Source organism: Paroedura picta, chromosome 1 (genome assembly GCF_049243985.1).
Source record: "Paroedura picta isolate Pp20150507F chromosome 1, Ppicta_v3.0, whole genome shotgun sequence".
NCBI classification, from domain to species: domain Eukaryota; kingdom Metazoa; phylum Chordata; class Lepidosauria; order Squamata; family Gekkonidae; genus Paroedura; species Paroedura picta.
In genome coordinates this window covers 202,841,188-202,863,795 of record NC_135369.1, presented here as the reverse complement: position 1 = coordinate 202,863,795, position 22,608 = coordinate 202,841,188, and the positions used below count along the sequence as shown (strand labels likewise).

The 22,608-nt window shown below is 48.1% G+C and overlaps 1 protein-coding gene across 1 annotated transcript in view; it reads right to left on the bottom strand.

Moving 5' to 3' along the window:
* Nucleotides 1–888: 888 nt before the first annotated feature.
* Nucleotides 889–22,608, bottom strand: part of PTCHD4 (patched domain containing 4) — a 63,040-nt gene continuing 41,320 nt past the window's right edge. Inside the window, exon 3 of the mRNA XM_077317075.1 lies at nt 889–6,086. Coding sequence (XP_077173190.1) covers nt 4,453–6,086 — 1,634 coding nt within the window. The 3' untranslated portion in view covers nt 889–4,452. The remainder of the gene's footprint in view (nt 6,087–22,608) is intronic.

Sequence of the window (22,608 nt, the reverse complement as noted above, 5' to 3'; positions counted from 1 at the left end):
GCCTCGTGGCCATGACGGCCTCCTTTTCTGCTGGGTGACACGCCAAGGCAGCATCCCGCCCACCCTCCCTTTAGTATAAGTTGCTGAACGGTTTGTTTAGGCCCAGTTGTTACCTGTTTTATTTCTATGCAGGGGAACTGGTAGCCTGGGATGGCTCCGTGGGAGGTTTATGCTCACTGTGGCATCCTGGGGGGACACCCCCCCCCAGCTAAGGACACCAGCACCAATGAGTCCTGTTTGGAACCGGGGCAGGCTCAATTGCAATGGCTGATTCAGGGGATTATGGTGACTACCGTTTGGTTCCTATCCCTCCGCCCTGCCAACACTCCTTGATATTTATTTGTTAATAAAGCTGTATGTAGCCTTGATTTTGCCACCAAAAGGGTTGTGCGCATCTTGATTTAGCCAAGTGCCCTCCTGCGAATCAACGGTTACACACCCATGCTTGGGACATTTATGGACGGCATAGCATTGCCTGTCGAGACCATATGGTATGCATGAGTTAAGTAAAATACAGAAAGGAAAAATCACTTTAGATCTTAAAAGGGGCTGCCCTCTCTGTGTTCTCTGTTCTCCTACTACTTTGGCCCTGGGTTCAAGGGGATATTATTTTTGCCCCATGATGTGAGAGTAGCCCCCATCATCAGAGTTGCTATCTCAGATGGCTCTGTAGTCCAGAGCAGGGGTAGTCAACCTGTGGTCCTCCAGATGTTCATGGCCTACAATTCCCATGAGCCCCTGCCAGCAAACGCTGGCAGGGGCTCATGGGAATTGTAGGCCATGAACATCTGGAGGACCACAGGTTGACTACCCCTGGTCCAGAGGCCATTTGTCCTTCCAGGAGATCAGCTGGCCTCCCCTGGAGGTTGGCAACTGTAGCTGACACGTTCCCAGCGGTTTGGAAGAACAGTGCCATGAAATGGGGGGGGGGGTGGGGGAATGGCGCATGGCCATTCTCTGGCTATTAGTTCATGGCTATGGATCCATGGCTTTATGCAGAACTGCCCTCCTGATCCCAGCCTCTTTGCTCCAGCCGGAGCAAGGGGCGGGGAGTGGCGTCATGAGATGATGCGTGACGTTGTGACATCACTTCCGGCATGTACCCGGAAAGGACAACCGGGTGCTCTAGGAATCGCACGTCTCTATGATCAAAGCAACCATGCACAAAGGAATAAAATGCCTATAAGGTTCATGAAATCCCTTCCAGGAAGGGAAGCCACGCCCTGGAATTATTGCTCATCTCCAGGTGGCAGAGATCAGTTTCCCCTGGAGAAAGACTTCAAAAACAATCCCAACATGGCGGAAGCTCTCATTATTCCTACCCCCTGCTGTCAGATGCCCAAGCTGCCAACTCCAGGCTGGGAAACTCTTGGAAATGGAGCCTAGCGAAGCAGGGTTTGGGGAAGAACCCCAGTAGAAGAACCCTCTAATCTCATAAAATCCACACTCCAGAGCAGCCATTTTCTCGAGAGGCACTTATCTCTGCCATCTGAGAAGAGTTTGTTTTTTAATACCCCACTTTTCAAGACCCGACGGAATCTTAAAGCTGCCAACAATCACCTCCCCTCCCTTCTTCCTACAACACTGTGAGGTAGGTGGGGCTGTGGGAGCTTTAACAGAACTGCTTTGTGGGGACAACTCTTAACAGAACTGGGACGGGCCCAAGGTCACCCAGCTGGCTGCATGTGGAGGAGTGGGGAATCAAACCCGGTCCTCCAGATCAGAGGCCACTGCTCTTAACCACGACCCCACGCTGGCACTCGTGATCAGTTGTAGATCTGGGAGATCTCTGGAGGATGGTCACCTGACATTCCTCTTTCAGTCTCCACTTGAAAGAGGCTTCTCTTTTGCCGGGAGATGGCGGTCAACCTTGGAAAACCACTGCTAGTCTGAATAATTTTTGGTGGACTAAGGGGTGGATTTGGGGTAAGGCCAAATCATAGGTTGGTGGGAACCTGGTGACTCAAGCTAATCAGCTTTTCTTGATAGCACTGGGGCTGTGAGAAAGAGGATGCCGATAACATATAGAGAAGACAGTCCAGCCCCCACCCTCCCAGGGATGCAACAACATGGAGGCTGGGGATTGATGCATGGCTCCAGAGATGCCCGTTTGCTCAGCTGTGGCTGGCCATCAGGCATATTGCTGTGGACCAGGGGTAGTCAACCTGTGGTCCTCCAGATGTCCATGGACTCATGGGAATTGTAGTCCCTGGACATCTGGAGGACCACAGGTTGACTACCCCTGCTGTGGACCACAGGGTTGCCTGGAAATCTCCCAGAATTACAGCAGATCTCTGAACTACCAAGATCAGTTCCTTAGGCAATTATAGCTGCTCGAGAAGGTGGATTTATGGCATCCTATCTCTGCAGAGCTTTGTTCCACCCTCCACCTCCACCAGGCTCTGCCCCTTAATCTCAAGGGGTTTTCCAGCTCCCAGTTGGCAATCCAGATGGACCAGCTGTTATGTTCAAGGGGGCAATTGTGAGTGCTTCCCCTATTCTCACCCAGCTCCCCCACATGCCAGTTAGTGATGCCAATTTATTCCGGGTCTAGGAGTCTGGAGGGCTCTCATGCATGATCTCCTTTCAGAGATACTTGCTCCCACCCCTGCTGGGGGGTGGGATCTACATCACGTGTGTGCAAATACACTATGATGCCTGCTAGCGTACAGACCTCTATTTCAAACGGAACCAGCAAATCAGCCACGCCCCTCCCTCCCCAGCCCCCTGGATTATTATTTTAAACAGTGATCACATACAGAATACATGTTGCTTTTTTTTGTTTTGTTTTGTTAAAGGAAGACATTGCTAGATTATGCAAGGCTAGATTGCATTCAAGAATGCACGAAGCAAGCCCTTTCTAAACCCTTTTGGGAAGAGAGAGAGAGTCAGAGAGATACGTGGCTTAACGGGGGCAAAAGGGATTTGCACCCCCTCTGAGTGTTATTGGCTCATTCTCTTTTCCCTTCCTCTCCTCGCACTCTTAAGCACGTCGGCTTTGTAAAGCAGGGGACTATCTGCTTGCGGTAGTATAACTCGCGTCTCATGCAGTAAGAAAAGGATTCACTGCATTCATCTATTATTCTCAACGGCCAAAAAGCTTTGCTTTATCACAGACACTCTATCAGGCATTGAGTTGTAAAAGCTTTATTATTATTATTATTTTTTTTTTAAAAAACCCTACCTTTCCAAAATAAGCCCGGTGCTTTTATGCTGAATCCCACTATCATGAAAATATTCTCTCTCCCCCTCCCCAATCCCCCTCATGGCAAAAGGCATAGTTTACTGATCAGTTTTGCCAAAGGGGTCCTGACGGTTTGGGGCACGGTGGGAGGGGAGAAAGGAACGGGGTCATCTTGTCTCCTTGAAACTCGGCAATGCGTGTTCAGGATTGCAGGCACAGCGCGATCCTCCAGCTGTGTCTACGTCTGGTAATCTATCGTTACGGCGGACACATCTGCCTGATTAGTATTCTGTGCTTAATGTCAATACAGAGGATGCCGGAGTCGAAAGGACAGCACTGCAGTAATTATAGGTAACACTGCAGTGGCTGAAACCTGGGGTGTTTCTCGGAATTTCAGAACACACGCCACGGCGGTGGAAGCCGAGGGTCACTCAAACCACACTGGCAAATCTGTCCAAAGCCAGTTTTGTAGACACGAAAAGACTTCTAATAAATCCTTGTCCCATCTATACTGGCTGATATCGTCCCACTCTGTTTGGCCAAGTATGAAAGCCTTCCTTGCTCCGATGGAAGAGGCTCCAAGGAGTCTCTCTGGAGCCAAGGCAGGCTTCAGATTTGGCCAGCGATGTCTCCATGCCTACATTAAACGGCTCACCAACAATTTGCTCTCTAAATGGATGTCACCAATTCCGGCTGCGTGGTATATCATAGGAGGGAAGAACTTTGGTTTAGACGGATTGAATATCTGCTTCCCCAACTGCATAGGTTTTACTTTGACCACCTTGTTTATAAAAAGACCCCGAGAAACAACATGATCAGCATTTTGAACCATAGCTTTAGTTTTCCCCCACTGTCTTTGCCCCCTGATCTTCCTTAGTAGCAACTGGTTTTGCTGCTCATCTCTGAGAATCTTTTGTTTGTCTCCCTCTCAATCTCTTCTGTAGCAAAATGGCCAATTAATCGGCCATTTGAAATCCTGAACTGCCCAATAATATTTGCTGGCGGAGTTGCAGGATTAAAAGAAAACCATGCGGGAGGGTCTCCCCCCCTCCCTTTTCCTTTCGCTCTCTCTCTCTCTTTTTAAACGATTATTTTAGAAAACACTTTCACCTCCGTGTTCAAGAAAAAAATACCCCCTTTCCGGAGTGTCCTTTGCCTCGTTCCGCACGGCCAGCGCAAGCAGTGATCTTCCCTCGCCTTTCCCTGCAACTCAGTGCAACATTTTGTGTATGTTTGTTAAAAAAATATACGCATGTTTGCGTGACCCTTCAGACCGCGGTCACGTGATCGGGATTCTCTTGGATTTCTATGCACTCGATCTCTTCCCGCTCCTTCCGCTTGGCCCGTTTCTTTTTCTTGTGGTGCTTTTTGGAGGGTGGGAAAAATGTTAGAAAGACGGGCAAAATAACAAAACAGTGCAGGAGTGTGCAACTGCCAGTGAGCAGCAAGCATTTGAACAGTGTGAAGGTCAAGTTCGAAGGCACGAAAAGGAGGGGGACCAACCCGATAAGAAAAGAAGTCGCGTTCTGCAAAATGGCCATCCCGTGTTCTTGCAGCGCACTCTTGATGCACTGAGTCCGGGTGTGCTCCGTTGCCAGCACGAATGTGTAAAGCAGGGGCGCACAGTGATCGATGGAGAAATTCAGAGTGTAAATAAGGCACAAGATAGAAATGCAATCCATGTCGACGTTCCATAAAGTCATCAGGCCCAGGACACCCAGCTCTATGGAGGTGACCGTGAGAATCAACCAAAAATTCCCCAGAGGATGGATGACCAGGAAGAAAGTCAGCAGCAGCACCAGCAGGATGCTGAAACCTGAAATCAAGACGGGCATCGTCACCGACAGACTATACTGGTCCATGAAAACAAAGGTCGGGTTGAACACGATGAACTTGATGCTCTGCTTCAGAGACAGCGGCCTCAGCTTCTCCAACAACTCTATCACGTCCCCCTGGGTTTTCTCGCTCGTCCTCGCCACGAGATACATGCGGGAAGCAATGATGTTGCTCTCGTCGCCGGCCTTGGAGAAAATGATGTCGCTCTTGAAGTGCTGGAATTCCGGCTTCCTCAGAAAGGAGTTCTGGAGGATGCTGAGGAAGTCGCTCTTGTTGGTGGTGCTGATGTTCCCGGCTCGAAGATACTGATAGTATTGCTGAAGCCAGGACAACGTGTTGAACCCTTCGCTCAGTTTCTTTAAGTCCTCTTGCACCGTGCTGTTCCAGTATTCCAGGGGCTCGTAGATGTAGAAGCCGATAACGGGGCTGTAGTTGCTGAAGTACTTCTGCTGGATGACGGCGTAGGAGACGCTCGGGGAGTCGCTGGAGAGGAGGTTGATGATGTTGGCCCCGTCGCTGATCTGCAGGCAGCCCATGAACGAGAACGAGGCGTAGATGAGATACAGGATCACCACAAATGGCTTGACGTAGATGTTCGTGATCCACTCGTTGTAGTGCTCCCGCAGGAAGTGTTGGATGAAGTGGTTCTGGTAAGGGTCGGTCTCGTGGTGGGAAGTGTGCTGGTGGCCGTCGCTCATCATGGTCTGGAACCAAACGGGCTTCCTCTCCAGGTATTCGGCCGAGGGGATCTTGCAGCAGAAGATGCTGTGGTACCGGTTCTGCTCCAGCTGCCCGGCAAAGACCAGGCACGAGCCAAAGAAGGAGAAGATGTAGAAGTAGTTCAGCAGGATGGAGACGCACATGTTCTGGCAGAAGATTTTGACGGCCTCGATGTTGGTGAAGGGACTGGCGCCCATGCCGAAGGCGATGAAGTACAGAGAGCTGGTCATGGTGTAGGAAACCATGACGTCAGAGTAGGCGTCTGCAACTCTGTCTTTGAAGGGCAAGCTCTCTTTGGTGCGGCGCCAACCGGACAGAAGTTCAAACACGCCTTTTGTCCCATGACCTAAAACGACAGCAACAAGCACAAGGAAATGTATTAATTTGCTTTCATTCACTGTCGAACGCAGTGCGATCAGGAGGCGCTAAATGCCGGCTTTGAAATGCTTACAGCATAGTGGCTTGGGTGCAACTAGCTTTTCTGCGGGTGAAAAAGGAAGTCTTGAGTCTGAGTCTGCTCTGATCACCGAAAAAGGCTCTGCTTGGTATCTGGGGACCACAAAAGGCCTTTGGAACAGGCACTGCCACAAGGAGGGGCTTTGAGTAAGATGGAGTTGAAAATAGCTCGCTGGATCCCACCCATTAATTTTAGTAAGGCGCTTGTGTGCTCTGTGTCCAACCAGGGGTTATTGTTTCTTCCTCTTTTTCCTTCTTAAAACATAATGCAAACTGCAGTTGGGACTGGGGCAATCCCATGTACTTGCCCTGAGACACTACAACCCAGTCCTAGGACTTTCTGTGAATTGTAGGTTGGGCTATAAATCCTGAACTAAATCCTAAAATTTCTGCCCGAGGGCACAACAGATGCCAGAGCTGTGTGGGTCAGAACGGAAGAAGAACATAAGAAAAGTCCTGCTGGATCAAGTCCAGCATTCTGTTCACACCACGGACAATAATCTGCCACTAGGAAGCCCAGAAACAGGATAACGGCAACAACGTCTTAGAATCATAGAATCATAGAGTTGGAAGGGGCCATACAGGCCATCTAGTCCAACCCCCTGCTCTACGCAGGATGAACGCAGCAAGGGTCTTCCTACCCTTGCTGCCCAGCAACTGATCCTTGGAGGGAGTAGATTTCAGAGGGTCACATCTTCCAAATACCTCCTAGGGTGGGACATTTTGAAGCAAAGCCATGGTCACCTTCTCCTTTCTCTTTTCCATACTAAGTGCAGGAGAAAAGGCAGTAAATCTCCCAAGACAAAAGAGAGTATCTCGCATGTGTATCACAAAATAGTCTTAGGATCTAGGGGTGGACGTCCCTCAGCAGGCTGCACAGCCTAAATACTAGCAGCCCCTTCCTTCTCCTGATCTCTCCCACTGTTCCCCAAGATGACTCTTTCAATTTTGGCTTGTGAGGTAGGGTTAAGGTAGGACAAGGCCGGTGATGAGCAGGGCAGCTGGCAGCCCTACAAAGGACTGTACCCCATTCCTTCCAAGACCACAGACGTTCTGCAGGAGTAGAATTGCATACGCAGGCAGCAGGGAACTACCAGGTTCAGATCCCCTGCTCCTTGCCTAACTAGGGCATCAGCTGCCCTTGGGGAGATGGGCCAATTAACTTCTACGTCTTGCCAGGCCAGTGAGCACGACGTCTGAGAAAAGGAAGAGCAAACAAAATGATGGGTTTTGTGCTGGGGGTGGGGGGGTGGGCAGAAGGGTTAATTTTTAGTGCCTGGACCAAGTCCCCCTCGATTAGCTTGTCTGATTAAGTGAGATCATATAGAGACAAGCCCTCACCTAGATATCCCAGGCTAGACAAATCTTACCAGAGCTCAGAAGATAAGTAGGTTTGGCCCTGGAGGGGAGCCAGACAAGAGAGTTCAGGGTTGTGACGCAGAGGCAGGCAATGGAAAACTACCAGTCAATGTTTTGCCTTGAAAACCCAGGGCACGGTTTCCCAGCCATGGTACTGAGGTATTATAATGGTGTCACAAAGGGAATGCGGCATGGAGCTTTTCAAAATGGCGTCCTGGGAGAGCCCTCCCACCCTGTGAGAGAAAAATTACCCTTATTTGGGCAGTCTGACCTGCCCGCCCTCTCAAAGTGGCCAATAGTGGGCCTGGAGGGGTGGGAAGGGAAGGGGCCCTGGCCATTTAAACCTTTCCTGCCTGAGGCTCCTCCCACTTCTGAGGGGTGGGGCAGGGAGGCTTGGCCTGCTGACATCACTTCCTGGTACCTCAAAACCTGAAAAATATTTCATGGGTGCCTCCATGGTCAAAAGGTTGAAAAATGTTGCCAGGGGGTGGGGATCACTCTATGCCAGCTGTGACTTGACAGCAAAACCAAGCGGAACAAAAAAGAGACAAACTGGAATAATAGGGCAAGATAATGGGAACAGGCTTTACCCCTGCTGCCCATGGCACCATCATGGACTTCTCATCTGCAGATCGGAGGGCTGAATCTGGGGAAAGCTGGGTTTGAGGAAGGAAGGGATCTCGGTGGGGCATGCCATTAAATCCACCTTCAAAAGCAGCCATTTCTCCCCCCCCCCCCAAACAGGGTAACTGATCTTTTTAGAATTGAGAGCAGTTGTAATTCCAGATCTTCAGCCAGCACTCAGTGGTTGGCATCTCTACCCTCCACCCCAAATCAGGGTGCTTGACCAAGCTTGACTAGATCATCCTCTCTCAATTGATTTATCATTGAGAACCCCCAGGAGCATTGGTCAGGCTTTGAGAAACCCCAGAAGTGGCCCAATCGTGCAGAATATTGTTGGGAAGCAGAGCTGTGGACATGCCCACCTGGACCCTCCCCTTACCACGACCCCCCAGGCCCATCATTGGCCATTTTGGTCAGGTTGACATGATCCTATATGGTGGTATCACTCGATAAAAGTTTAGCAAATTAAAGAAATATATACAGAAAAAATGAATTAACTCCCATGCTTTCAGGAATCCCTTCCAGGGCTGTCAAGAAGCCCTGGCTGAGAAGGCCTGGCCTAGAGGGAGAGGGTGTCTAGGACCACGGGAGTCAAGAGACTTCACTTTTGCACTCCAAAGATCTGACAAGAAATGGAATGGAGATCAGCCATGCAATGTAGGATGCCCAGAGGAAGGCCTTTAAATCTACTAGATCTGAGTCTGGCGGCTGCCTAGAGACCAAGAAGGTTTAAACCAGGGGTAGTCAAACTGCGGTCCTCCAGATGTCCATGGACTACAATTCCCAGGCGCCCCTGCCAGCATTCGCTGGCAGGGGCACCCGGGAATTGTAGTCCATGGACATCTGGAGGGCCGCAGTTTGACTACCCCTGGTTTACAGGGTAGGAGCTTTCAAGAGTCAATGACCCCTTCATCAGATAGGAAGGCAGCTTTGACTCTCAGAAATCCATAGCCCTTGAATCTCAAAAGCTCACACCATCAGAATCTTGTTGGTCTTGAAGCCATTGCTGTACTTGTTCTTCTATTTCTTTGAGAACCAGCATGGAGTAGTGGTGAAGAGAAGCAGCCTCTAATCTGGGGCTGATTCTCCACACCCCCATATGAAGCCTGCTGGGTGCTCTTGGGCCACTGACAGTTCTCTCAGAGCTCTCTTAGCCCCACTTGCCTCACAGAGTGTCTGTTGGGGGGAGAGGAAGGGGAAGCGATGGTAAGACACTTCGAGACTTCTTCAGGTAGTTAATAGCTGGGTACAAAAAAACCAGCTCTTCTTCAGCTGCAGAACAACACAGCTGTCTTTGAAAATGCAATCAGATCTACCATTCTGTGAATGTGGATGAACCCTCATCATCCGGAAATAGCCCAGCCTTTCAGCCCAAAGTAGAAAATGAAGTTTTCATTTTCCCCTGAGAGATAACCATCTTCAAGTATTTAAAAAGGTGCCATATTGAGGATGGAGCAGAGTTGTTCTCTCTTGTCCCAGAGGGCCGGACCAGAACCAACGGGATGAAATTAATTCACAAGAAATTCCGTCTAAACATCCGGAAGAAGTTCCTGACAGTTTAGAACAGTTTCTCAGTGGAACAGGCTTCCTCGGGAGGTGGTGGGTTCTCCATCTTTGGAGATTTTTAAACAGAGGCTGGATAGCCATCTGACAGAGAGGCTGATTCTGGGAAGGCTCAACGGGGTGGCAGGTTACAGTAGATGAGCGACTGGGATGTGAGTGTCCTGCATAGTGCATGTCAGGATCAGTGCCTGCTCTCTGCCATGATTCGTCAGGAACAAGGGTGACTCCATATTGCCTGTATTTTAATGCCTTTCTCCCTGCTTTCCATGTAACCCAAGCCTGTTCTCTGTTCCCATGTTATCATGCTTTGTAGTGTCCGCTCTGAATTGTTTGTACTTTGATCTCTGCCTGCTTGCTCTGCATATTGTAACAGCAACAGAGTAACCGAAATCCTGGGGTGCCTGTGAGCGGCTTTATCTTGTCGCTGGCGTCGGCCAGCCCAAGGACGCGCGAATTGTAGCACCTCTGGCAGGAAGCCAGGGATGGCACCTTGCAATTCTACTGTTGGGCAGATTTGACTTCTTGAGTTATAGTGACTAGAGTTAACTTCCATTAAAGCTTTCTTTTCATAGAAGTTTTGTTGTGAGTTCTTTTAGCGCTTGACAGTGCAGAGGGTTGGACTAGATGATCCATGAGGTCCCTTCCAACTCTATGATTCTATGATTCTAAGTTTAGTGTATTCCCCATGGGTTGGCCGCATTGTGCTCCCGGATCAGCCCTGTGGAGCAAGACTTCCTGGATGAAGAAGCAAAGAAAACCCACATTTTGCTTTCCCCTGAGTAATCCAAACTGGCGGTTCTATATTTCTGTGGCACTTTTAGTTCCATAACACAGAATTTTAAAAATCAAGTGCTAACCCTGACCTGGGGTCACCCAAGTAAGCCCAATCTCACCAGATCTTAGAAACTAAGCAGGGTCCACTCTGCTTAGAAAACCTCCAAGAAAAACAAGGGTTAGGACGCAGAGGCAGGCAAACCAATTCTGATTGTCTCTCGCCTGGCTGCCTGACAATCTTTAGGATCTCCTGGCTACCCTACATACACCATACAATAAATATAAATTCCTATTTGCTATTTGTGCATCAATAGATCAGGAGCAGGCATTGCAGGTAGAAATGACGTGTGGTATATGCACAGCCACTACCTAAATCAGGCGTAGTCCAACTGCGGCCCTCCAGATGTCCATGGACTACAATTCCCATGAGCCCCTGCCAGGGGCTCCTGGGAATTGTAGTCTATGGACATCTGGAGGGCCGCAGTTGGACTACCCCTGACTTAAACGGCGTAGAAAGTTCATACTGTATGAGTATGCAAGACAAACAAGCAGCCGTGAAAAGCGAGTGACCGAAAATTCTGACAATGGTACCATCATCAATGAATATAAAAAAAGAAACAGGCCAGGGAACATTTGCTCATCATTCTTAAAAGCCGAAGGGATCCGCACGCTTAATGTGAGATCACCTCCCAAATCTCTGGCACGGAGACAGCGGCCTCATTTCAGCACGGGTGCTGGCAAGGCGAAAGCACTTCCCTGTGGGACTTGGCACTCACAAAAGGGCCTCATTTAAATCGAGCTGCTCCTGATGGGGGGGCAGCCCACTTGAAATGGGACGCTGTGCCAAGTGCAAAGTCTGAGTGATAAGCACGGTGGCTGGCTGCCTGCTAATCCACTCGCTGGTCCGCCAATGCAGGTTGGTCCTTGTGGCGGGAGAAAGTGCATGGGGCAACTGCCTCTAGGCCCTCTTCTGCATGATGGAAAAGCTGATGAAAACTCACTAAATCCATTATGGTTTTTCTGATCTCTGCACAGCAGAGTGAACTTACTCTGCAAAACTGATTTTACTCTGCATGGTGATCTGCCTCTTTGGTGATTTAAGTGTCTTTTGTTTCTGAAAGAAGCTTTTCACCGATTCATTTCTCTCCTGCCTGTCTCAGACGCACTATTAGTCATGCAGAGAAGGTCCTTGGTTATGCAGATTAGTGACTGCATTAGAGAACAAAGTACGTCACTGAGTTTCTAATACAGTCTAGCAAGTGGAGTTGGCAAAACTACAGGAGCAGGGATATGAATTGTTGCATGCAGAAAGCATTGTAGCATAGGTTTTCAACAGACTATATTCAATGCAGAACGATTGTAGTATAATACAGCGGTCTAAACTAGTTGTTTTTTAAACTGTTTTATTTGGCTCCACGCAAAACACCCCCAGGGTTGCCAGCTCTGGGTTGGGAAAAACCCAGAGACTTAGGGAGTGGACCCCACTGAGAGCGGGGTTTGGGAGGAGAGGGACTTCACTGGTATAATACCATACAGTCCAGGGATGGAACCTGGGGAGGGCAGGGACCTCAGTCCCCCCCTCCAAATCAGCCATTTTATCCAGGGGAATGGATCTCTTCTTACCTGGAGATGCTATAGTTCCAGGGGACCTCCAGACCCCACCCGGAGGCTGGCATTCCTAACTGCATTCAGTATCAGAAATGGCAGGAAACACTCTAGGAATCTTCCTTAATCTATACTCTAACCACAGAGATTTGGAGGATTCCTAGAAGGTGGCCAGGAAGTGATGTTCCTCCTGGTGCCACAATCAACCCTACAGGTTTGTTTTGACTTTCCAGGCCTATGAGGCAGTGGGCGTCAGCTATAAAGCTACCAAAACTGGCATATTTGAGACGGAATTATTATTATGCTGAGTTCTGCACAAAGAGGGGATATTTGGGGAAAGGGGCGAAAGGATCCGCCAATGTCCACAGTCTTTTTCTCCATAAGTCAGATGCTGTATGAAAGCAAGATTGGTTTCTGATTTGGTGCCCAGGCTTCGAAAAGGAAAATAGCTTCCCTCTAGAAATAGGGAAACTACACGGCCAATTGGAGTTGGCTAGAGGAGGAGGTGACCGCAGGGGAAAGAAGTGATTTAGGACACTGCCCGCCAGCTTCATTTGCCCTCGGAGATATTGTCACCCAGCCCGATCTGATTTAGCTAAGTGGTGACCTCACTGCTTCTAGGAAGGAGGCCAGTTTTAAACAAAAAAATGGCATTGAAGCTGGAATCTCTCAGGGCTGCAAGCAACTTAAGGATCAAGGAGCACAGCTTGTCGGTTCAGGCAGGGATAGTCAACCTGTGGTCCTCCAGATGTCCATGGACTACAATTCCCATGAGCCCCTGCCAGCATTTGCTGGCAGGGGCTCATGGGAATTGTAGTCCATGGACATCTGGAGGACCAAGGGTTGACTACCCCTGGGTTCAGGGAAGAGCACCAAAGTTAAGTGTGTGTGTATGTGTGTGTGTGTTTGTGTGAGTTACACCAACACTTTTTGGACTGTTTTGTGCAAGGCCTTGAGTGGTATTCCGCAAATCTATTCTGCCAATCTTAATCCTTCTCTGTAATGCAAAGAGAGGATTCCGGATAGACAGCAGATCACAGTGGGGTGCCCTCATGCCCAAAGAGACCATCACTGTTAGCAGAACAAGTAAGAACATAAGACCAGCAGAAGTACCCAGCTGGATCAGACCAGTGGTCCATCTAGTCTAGCTTTCTGTCTCACGCAGTGTCCAACCAGTTCCTCTAGGCAGGGGTAGTCAAACTGCGGCCCTCCAGATCTCCATGGACTAGAATTCCCATGAACCCCTGCCAGCATTTGTAGAATTGTCGTCCATGCACATCTGGAGGGCCGCAGTTTGACTACCCCTGCTCTAGAGAGTCAATAAAAGGCCAATGAGGCTGAGGCCTTCTCATAATAAGAACATCAGAAGAGCCCTGCTGGATCAGACCAGTGACCCATCTAGCTCAGCATCCTGTCTCACCCTGCAGATAACCGGGTCCTCTGTTGTTCCAATAACAGGAAATAGAGCAGGGATAGTCAAACTGTGGCCCTCTAGATCAGTGGTCCCCAACCCCCGGGCTGTGGCCCGGTGCCGGGCCGTGGCTCCCTCTTCCTGCCCCTCTCCCTGAAGCGAGGAGCTCTCCAGGCTGCGAGCAAATCGGCCGCCAAAGCAGCCGATTAGCTTGCGGCCCGGCAAGCTTCTTGCTTCGGGAGGGGCCGTTTGCTGGCGGCCTGGAGGGGCGGAGAGAGGGAGCCGTGGCCGCAAGCATGGTCTGCCATGAAAACGCTAGAGGGCGTCACCCCAAGGGTCAGACATCCCCCGTGCTTGCACAGGGGATACCTTTACCTTCTTCACCTTCAATAGGCTCTCACTTTGCCTTAACGATACCCGGGCTGGGCTCAGCATGGAACCAATGGCTCTGTGCTCTTCCTGCCAAGGAAGCAGGGCTGCCGGCTCGGAAGGAATTATAGCTCATCTCCAGAGAGCCAGTGTGGTGTAGTGGTTAAGAGCAGTGGCCTTTAAATTGGAGAACCAGGTTTAATTCCTCAGTCCTCCTCATCATGCATCCAGCTGGGTGACTTCGGGCCAGTCACAGTTCTCTCAGAGCTCTCTCAGCCCCACCCACCACGCAGGGTGTCTGTTGCGGAGAGAGGGAGGGAAGCCTCTTTGAGACTCCTGCAGGCAGAAAAAAAGTGGGGCAACCCCCCCCTCCCCCCCTCCCAGCCCTTCTCCTTCTCTGGGACTGCTAGGGGTTCCTTCTAATTGAAATCACTGTAAACAGAACTGACTGGCGTAACGAAGATGAATGGCCATCCTAATGAATGGCATGGAAATGAATGAAGATTTCTGAAAACAAAAGGCATTTCTAATCACTGCTGGGACGGATGCAATCAAACAAACCAAGGCTCTTGTCTGCTGCCCTTCTGATCAGGCCCTCGGAAGTGGCGGGAGAAGGAACTGGCTGTTGTTGGGAAACCGGTTTGTATGTGTGTGTAATTTTAGCCCTGGGAGAAAGCTGCCTGGCATCTGCTGTAGAACATCCACTTCTGGGTGGGAAAATAGCAGGCGATTTGGAGTTGGAGAATCCCAGAGAGCCCCCCCCCCCCCTGCAAGGCAGCCATTTTTTCTAGGGGAACTGTTGTCCGGAGACCAGTAGTAACGCCAGGAAATTTCCAGACCCTACACAGAGGTTGGCAACCTCAGCTGCCCTGGACTTGAGTCCCTCTAGAACATTAGAGCTGCAGAGATTTTCTCTGAAAGTAGGCAGTAGGAGGGACTACTCATCAAGTTTGCAGATGACACCAAATTGGGAGGACTGGCAAATACTCCGGAAGATAGAGACAGAGTTCAACGAGATCTGAACACAATGGGAAAATGGGCAAATGAGAACAAGATGCAATTTAATAAAGATAAGTGTAAAGTTCTGCATCTGGGTCAGAAAAATGAAAAGCATGCCTACTGGATGGGGGATACGCTTCTAGGTAACACTGTGTGTGAACGAGACCTTGGGGTACTTGTGGATTGTAAACTAAACATGAGCAGGCAGTGTGATGCAGTGATAAAAAAGGCAAATGCCATTTTGGGCTGTATCAACAGAGGCATCACATCAAAATCACAAGATGTCATAGTCCCATTGTATACAGCACTGGTCAGACCACACTTCGAGTACTGTGTGCAGTTCTGGAGGCCTCACTTCAAGAAGGACGTAGATAAAATTGAAACGGTACAGAGGAGAGCGACGAAGATGATCTGGGGCCAAGGGACCAAGCCCTATGAAGATAGGTTGAGGGACTTGGGAATGTTCAGCCTGGAGAAAAGGAGGTTGAGAGGGGACATGATAGCCCTCTTTAAGTATTTGAAAGGTTGTCACTTGGAGGAGGGCAGGATGCTGTTTCTCTTGGCTGCAGAGGAGAGGACACGCAGTAATGTGTTTAAACTTCAAGTACAACGATATAGGCTAGATATCAGGAAAAGAATTTTCACAGTCAGAGTAGCTCAGCAGTGGAATAGGCTGCCTAAGGAGGTGGTGAGTCACTGGCAGTCTTCAAGCAAAGGTTGGATACACACTTTTCTTGGATGCTTAGGGCTAATCCTGCGTTGAGCAGGGGGGGTTGGACTAGATGGCCTGTATGGCCCCTTCCAACTCTATGATTCTATGATTCTTTGTGGATAAGGCACATATCCCTTAGCTGTCCCAGAGAAGAAGAGCTGTGTGTGTGTGTGTGGGAGGGGGGTTGCCCCATTTTTGTCTACCTGCAGGAGTCTCAAAGAGGCTCCCAATCCACCTCCCCTTCCTCTCACCCCACAGACATTTTAATGTCACATCCTGACATCACCTGAAAGCGACGTGGGCACATCGGGGTAGTCAGGGTGTGTGTGATGCTCTGGTCTGTGGGCAAGACTCTATGGTTAGAAGCAAATTCTATCATAGAGTTTGGCCCAAAAGCCTGAGCATCAACCCCCTCCCCGCCCCATGTCTCTGATGTGCCATCGTCACTTCCGGATGACGTCAGCCTATCACGTAACTCCTCCCGGGAAAGCATCCCCTCATTTTCTGCCAACAGCATTGAAGGACCTGGCAACCCTATCACAAGAGGGGGGGGGTTAATCTCCCCCCCTCCCAAAGCCATCCTAGTGTGGCAGGGCAGGGCAGCAAGCTATTCTTGGCTCTAGGGTTGCCAACCTCTAGGTGGAGCTTGGAGTTCTCCCCGAATTACAGCTCATCTGCACAGAGATCAGTTCTCCTTGAGGAAATCGCAGTTTAGGAGCGTGGATGCTATGGCATCATGTCCCTGCTGAACTCCTTCTTCTCCTCCTCCCCAAATTCTGCCCCCCCAGGCTCCCCCACCCTAAAAAAAGCAGGTTCCCAAGTTGAAGACAACCCCTTTTGGCAGCAAAGCCACAAACCGTTTCTGGCCTGCGGAAGCTTCCACTCAGCCATGTCCAGATCCTACATGCCCTTCGGTGTCTAGCGGCTTATTCATGCCTCATTAATCTGTGTGGCGCCTGACCCCCCACTAGGGGATAATGAAAGCTCTTGGCTCACTTTCCGTGGATGTCAAACAGCACCTGAAAAATGCCTCTGCTACCACGCAGGTCCCTCATTAACGTATCAGGAAAACCGCATCTCATCTTGGCTGTCCAGCACTGATTGGTATGTATTACGCACACATAAGCACAAATACCCTTTGTGAGAACAGCTCAAACAGGACTGTGACTAACCCAAGGTCCCCCAGCTGGCTGCATGTGTAGGAGGAGAGGGGAGTCAAACCTGGCTCTCCAGATTAGAGGCCACCCCTTTTAACCCCTGCGCCAATCCTGGTTTTCCAGGATTGTGGCCTGAGTCACATGTTTAAAACCCTTTCTGGAAATAAGCCACTTTGAACAGGCTTCTGAGTAGACCTGCTCCACTTTTCCAACTGCACCTCTCTGATCTCCAAAATGGACACTTTGAACATCTTTGGTGTTTCAAGAAAACAGAGGATGTAAGGCCTTTTAAGAATCTCTGTTTTCAGTTGAACTCATCAAGAGATGTGCTGACTTTTCATGCAACCACATTAAAAAAGGCACTGGCAAGTATTCCCGTTACGCTACTATGCGCTAATGATCTTTGCCATTTCAGCACCCGCAGTCCCCAGAAGATCTATTCTCCTGCGTAACCTGTGGGACAGCGGCTGATTAACAGGGAATAAAATGCACTGAGTCAGCCTGGAATGCTAGTGCAGCATTTAGGAAGTGCCAGGAAACAAACCATTAACTCCAGTAGGATTCGCTCTGTGGGCGTTCTCTCCACTTGGCACAGATCAAGCAAGGAAGATGGGCTACACTAGTTGCACTCAAAATGGGCCAGTCTGTGGTCAGGCCATGCCAACTTGCCATGGGACCCAATTCAGAAAAGTTATTACAGATTATCTGCTTGCAGCCCATCCTTGCCTGTTGCTCCTCTTCTGGTTAGGACAGAAGGAACCCTGAAGCCCTGCGGTTGTCGCAGCCTAAGCCGCAGATAAAATAATTAGAATCCAGTTTGGTCCCTTCTACGTATTCCTTAGCCCTCCTTTTTCTCCCTCCCCTTGCCTTTTTCTCCCTCCCTCCCCCTGCCCCTCTACTAGGATGGCTCTGCCTCATGTAGGCTGGAAAGAAGAATAGGAGCTCAGAAGACAGCCCAGACCTCCTCATCCCACATCATTTTAGAGCCCCCACGGACCCCCTTCAGAACTCCTGTGGACCCCAAAGGGGGGCGTGGACTTTTTGGCTGGGAATCCCTGCGATCGAATTTTCAAGGCAAATTCTTGGGCTCCTAACAGGACATTTCAGAGGAGGGCATCTAAAATGACAGGGGGGTTGGTGCACCTCTCGGAGGAAGGCTGAAGAGTCTTGTGCCCTGCGATTTATTTATTAATTCAATTTATATACCACATCTCACTGTGATGTCTCGAGGCAGTATACATAGAAGAAGAAGAAGAAGAAGAAGAAGAAGAAGAAGAAGAAGAAGAAGAAGAAGAAGAAGAAGAAGAAGAAGAAGAAGAATTGGCTCTTATATGCCGCTTTTCTCTACCAGTGCTGTGGCAAGCCCAAGGTCCCCCAGCTGGCTGCAAGAAGCAGACAATCAATCCAGCTCTCAGGATTAGACATCGCTGCTCTTAACCACTACACCAACTAGTAAAACAGAACATATGTCAAACTACTTTATACAGGTTTGTGGAGGAGAGGTCTCTCAGTGGCTCCTAGCCATGGTGACCAAAGAAAACCTCCACGTACAGAGGCAGTCAGCCTCTGAAACCCAGGACTAGGAGGCAACATCTGGAGAAGGCCTCAGCCTCTATGTCCTGTTGCTGAATCTCCACAGGTGTGGTTTGGCCACTGTGTGGGACAGGATGCTGGACTACGATGGACAACAGAAAAAAGAGAAAACCTGTCCCAGGCTATCAAAATCAGTGTACAATGTAGTATTTATACAATACTCCTTAATGAGATGTTGAATCCAACATCAAAATGAGTCTTGTCTCTATTTTAATAATCTATGAAGCAACCAGAATGGACTCCAGATTTGTGTCGTTTTCAATGCTGAACTTCCATCAGTGGTTGTTTCCTCCTATGATTGTGAAACTTATCCTAGCGAGTTTCCAATATTTCAATATTCATCCAGCTCAAAGTTGTAGTATAAACTCTACTGATATAACATCGGCCTTCAGCTCGCAGGTATGGGAGAGCTTTGTCAAGAGACCACTGTCTTGCAGGCCCGTCAAAACGGCCTGCAGCTCTTCCCCCACGTGGGGTTGAAGCCAAGTATGCTTGTATGCTTACTTGATCCTACCATGGAGATATGCCTGCCATTAAAGAGCAACAAGACTGTCCTCCTTTCATGCAGCAAAAGGCTTCCTGCCTTCGAGATCATTTTGGGCTTCATCTGCAAGTGACTCATTACATTTTGCGCCTCCATATTAATCAATAGCAGCTGCAAAATAATCTCTACTCTCAGCACTTATGCAGAAGGTAATTACTAACATAATTGAACGATCCAAGAGATTTCAAGCTCTCAGTCAAAAAGGAAGTTGTGTGATATCACCGGGTTTTCATCCTAGTTCTTTATGCTAACAGCTGTGAGAAAATTTCAGGTTGATTAATAAAACGTCTTGGAGAGATTAATGGGGAACTAGCTGATAAGCTATGACCTATTAATGCAAGTCATTAAAGCGCCCTCCTTATCAGCGCCTGGAATGGCACTGTGCATATGTAAATTAAATTCATAATGTCAATAAAACAAATACAATGAAGAAGGTATCCCGTCTAGGGCACTCAGGCAAAGCTGCAGTTGCTGTTGCTCATACAAGATGCGTGGTTGATACTACACAACCACAAAACCTGTTTTAATTGTAAATGGGTACCCATGAGGCCCGTCCAGGAATTTCAGTTGCCTGCACATAATCCCAACAAATGTTATCTAAGATATCATTCATTCATTCATTCATTCATTCATTCATTCATTCATTCATTCATTCATTCATTCATTCATTCATTCATTCATTCATTCATTCAATCAATCATTTTCTATATTGCCCTCCCAGTACGGCTCAGCACAGTGTGCAAAGTGGGTTAAAATTAACAGTAAATTAAAAACAGTGTAAACATTAACAGTATAAAACCAAATAAAACATAAGTATTAAACAATAACAGCCTCCAGGGGTCTTCAGACTAAGTGTCACTCAGTTTGAGTGTTTTGTAGGGGAGAGACACAGGTGTTATTAAGTCACTGGTCCAAACCAAAAGCTTGGTGGAAGGGTCTTGCAGGCCCTGCGGAACTATATATGTTGGACGGTGGGCTGGCTAGTTTTACTCATAAGGAAAATTTACTGGTTTTGAAGACGCGGGATATTGGTAGGGTTGTCCACTTCCCAGTAGCACCTGGAGACCTCCTGATCTCCAGACAACAGCAATCAGTTCCCCAGGTTAAAGGGGCTGCTTTGGAGGACGGATTATGTGGCACTGTTATCTCACTGAGTTCCCTCCCCTCCCCAAACCCTGACCTTTCCTGCCTCCACACCCCAAATTTCCAGCTGTTTCTCAACCCCAGAGCTGACAAGTCTAGATAGGAGTCATCCATTTTACCTGACTGTAATGGCTGCTGTCTTTTAGGATGTTTTATAGATAGTGTCAACTTGTATAGTGTCCGTGATGCAGTTGAGTTACAAACAACAAAACTCCAAGTTGGGAAATTTCTGGAGAGTTTAGGGGTGGAGCCTAGAGAGGGCGGAGGCTGGGAATCCACCCTCCAAAGAAGCCATGGGAACTGGTTTCTTTGGTCTAACGATCAATAATTCGGTGACACTTACTTCCAGGAAAGAGCCTTCGGGATTGCCCTGCCAGTTTTGCATTGTAACTTTCCCAGGTTTTTGCAATAACTGATCTTGTTAGTTTTGGAAATGCTCTAACAGTCTTGCTTCTTGTTCTCCTGATCTCCCCAACACTAGGGCAGTGACCCAAAGCCAGCCTTCAAGAACTGTAGAGGGTTTGTTATTCTGGAGAAAAGTCCCTGTCTTGTTTGTTACGGCAAAATTAAACACGTTGCCACTTGGGCAATGACATTATGGAGCTCTACATGTAATTATTTCAAGAGATCATCCACATACTATTTACAAGATAGATAGTCCAAATGGGGAGCTTGTCTACCTGGAGCAGGAGAAAAGAGCAAGAATCCACTAACACTTTAAAGATTAACAAAATTTGTGGCCGGGGATGAGCTTTCTCGAGTCACTGCTCCCTTCAGATACAACTAAAACGTGAGAATAGGAGTGATTTCGGATGCTGAATTACTCGTCTTGGAATGACTTGTAGTCAAGTTAAACTTTACTGCACTAGGCTGTAGCCATCGCAAGATCAGATGCACAGTAAAACTGTTCATAACTGTAGATTAGTTGGACAGTGAAGTGATTTCAGATGCCGGATGACAAACTATGAGGACAAATGGACTCACATTCTAGCTATATTTGAAGAAGTGGTGACTCACGAAAGCTCATCCCCTGCCACAAACTTTGTTTGTTTTCAATATTTACAGGAATCATACTAGAGTGACAAAGTTGATTTTGAACATTCAAGCTGCAACCTTGCTCAAAGATTCTCACGGATTCCCTCTTTCCTCATATAGTCTAAATTTAGTATAATAGTATGTCCAGGGTATTCCGTGGTTGCCCCTTTCCATCTCTGGGGTCTTCACCTTCTCAACGAGATGGATATACCACCTGTAGCTGAGGGCTTGTAGCCTTGCTCTGATGGGGATGGACGAGCTTACGTTCTTTAAAGGAGGCATTGAAACGTCTCCAAATTTACAGCCTCCCCTAAATACATCTCGATATTCTCGGAAACTGTTTCCTCTTCACCTTGACGCCTCCTTATTCCCTAAGATTTATACCCTAAGACAAATGTTCAGCCAGGTGAGCGTGGAGGAAATGCCACCAGGGAGAAGAATGCTCAGGAAAGGTACCCCTTCCCGCCACAAGCATTCTTCTTTTCTGCACATCACTTATCTGCTGGGTTGCCAATCTCCAGGTGTTGTGTAGTAGTGGCTCTAAAGATCAAATATTATTGCCTCCAAAAGTGTGGAAAATATATAAAGTATATAATGGAGCAAGCATAAGCAATGAATGTGTAAATTTACCAATTGGTATATAAAAGTTCAACAGGTAAAGTACAAAGGATGAGTCAAAACAGAAGTCCAACAGGTTACAGAAGTAGAACAGTTAGCGTTAACTGAAGTTCAAAGGTTAAGCAGGTGTAGTACAATAGAATAGTTAAAACAGAAGTCCAACAGATAGAGTACAGCTCCAACAGATATACAGCTCTAACTGAAGTATATTACTGTTGTACTTAATGTTGCACACCATGCTGAGTTGGTCTTCTGGGTACAGCGGTATATAAATCAAATAAATAACATAATTTTATCACTATTAAAGCTGGCCTGACCACTAGGGGATGGGGAGAAGGAAGCAGAAGATTAGCTCCTGCCAAATCTCCCGCATCTAGGATTCTAATCAGGGGTATGAGTGACAGAAATTGGGAAATGTTTTTAAATTCTTAATCTTTGTATACATGTTAGTGTGGTTACCTGCCCTGAGCATTTGAAAAGGTAGGATATAAATAAACAATTATTGATAATAAATAATAATAATAAATGTATGGGAGTGTTGTAAACCACCCCGAGCCCATCATCGGGGAAGGGTTAGTTTATAAATAAAAAATTAAATTAAAGCAGGAATTCATGATCATCATAGATGGTCTAACAATAAGTTGCACAATGCAGAACTGAACTGGCACACTTCCCTGTGCAGAACAGACATACAAGGCTTGACGGTTTGGGGAAAATAGTACAATAAAATGTTAACATACAGTCTGGCAGGCAGTGACTGATAGGCGAGATAAAGGGAATATGGAGAAGAGGGAATGGGAGATGTAATCTCATGTCGCCTGCAGTTTATGGGTTTACATTTATCCCCAAATCATTCCTATTAGGGTTGAGTGTTTCGGCTCGGTTTGGCTGCCTCGCCGATCACCG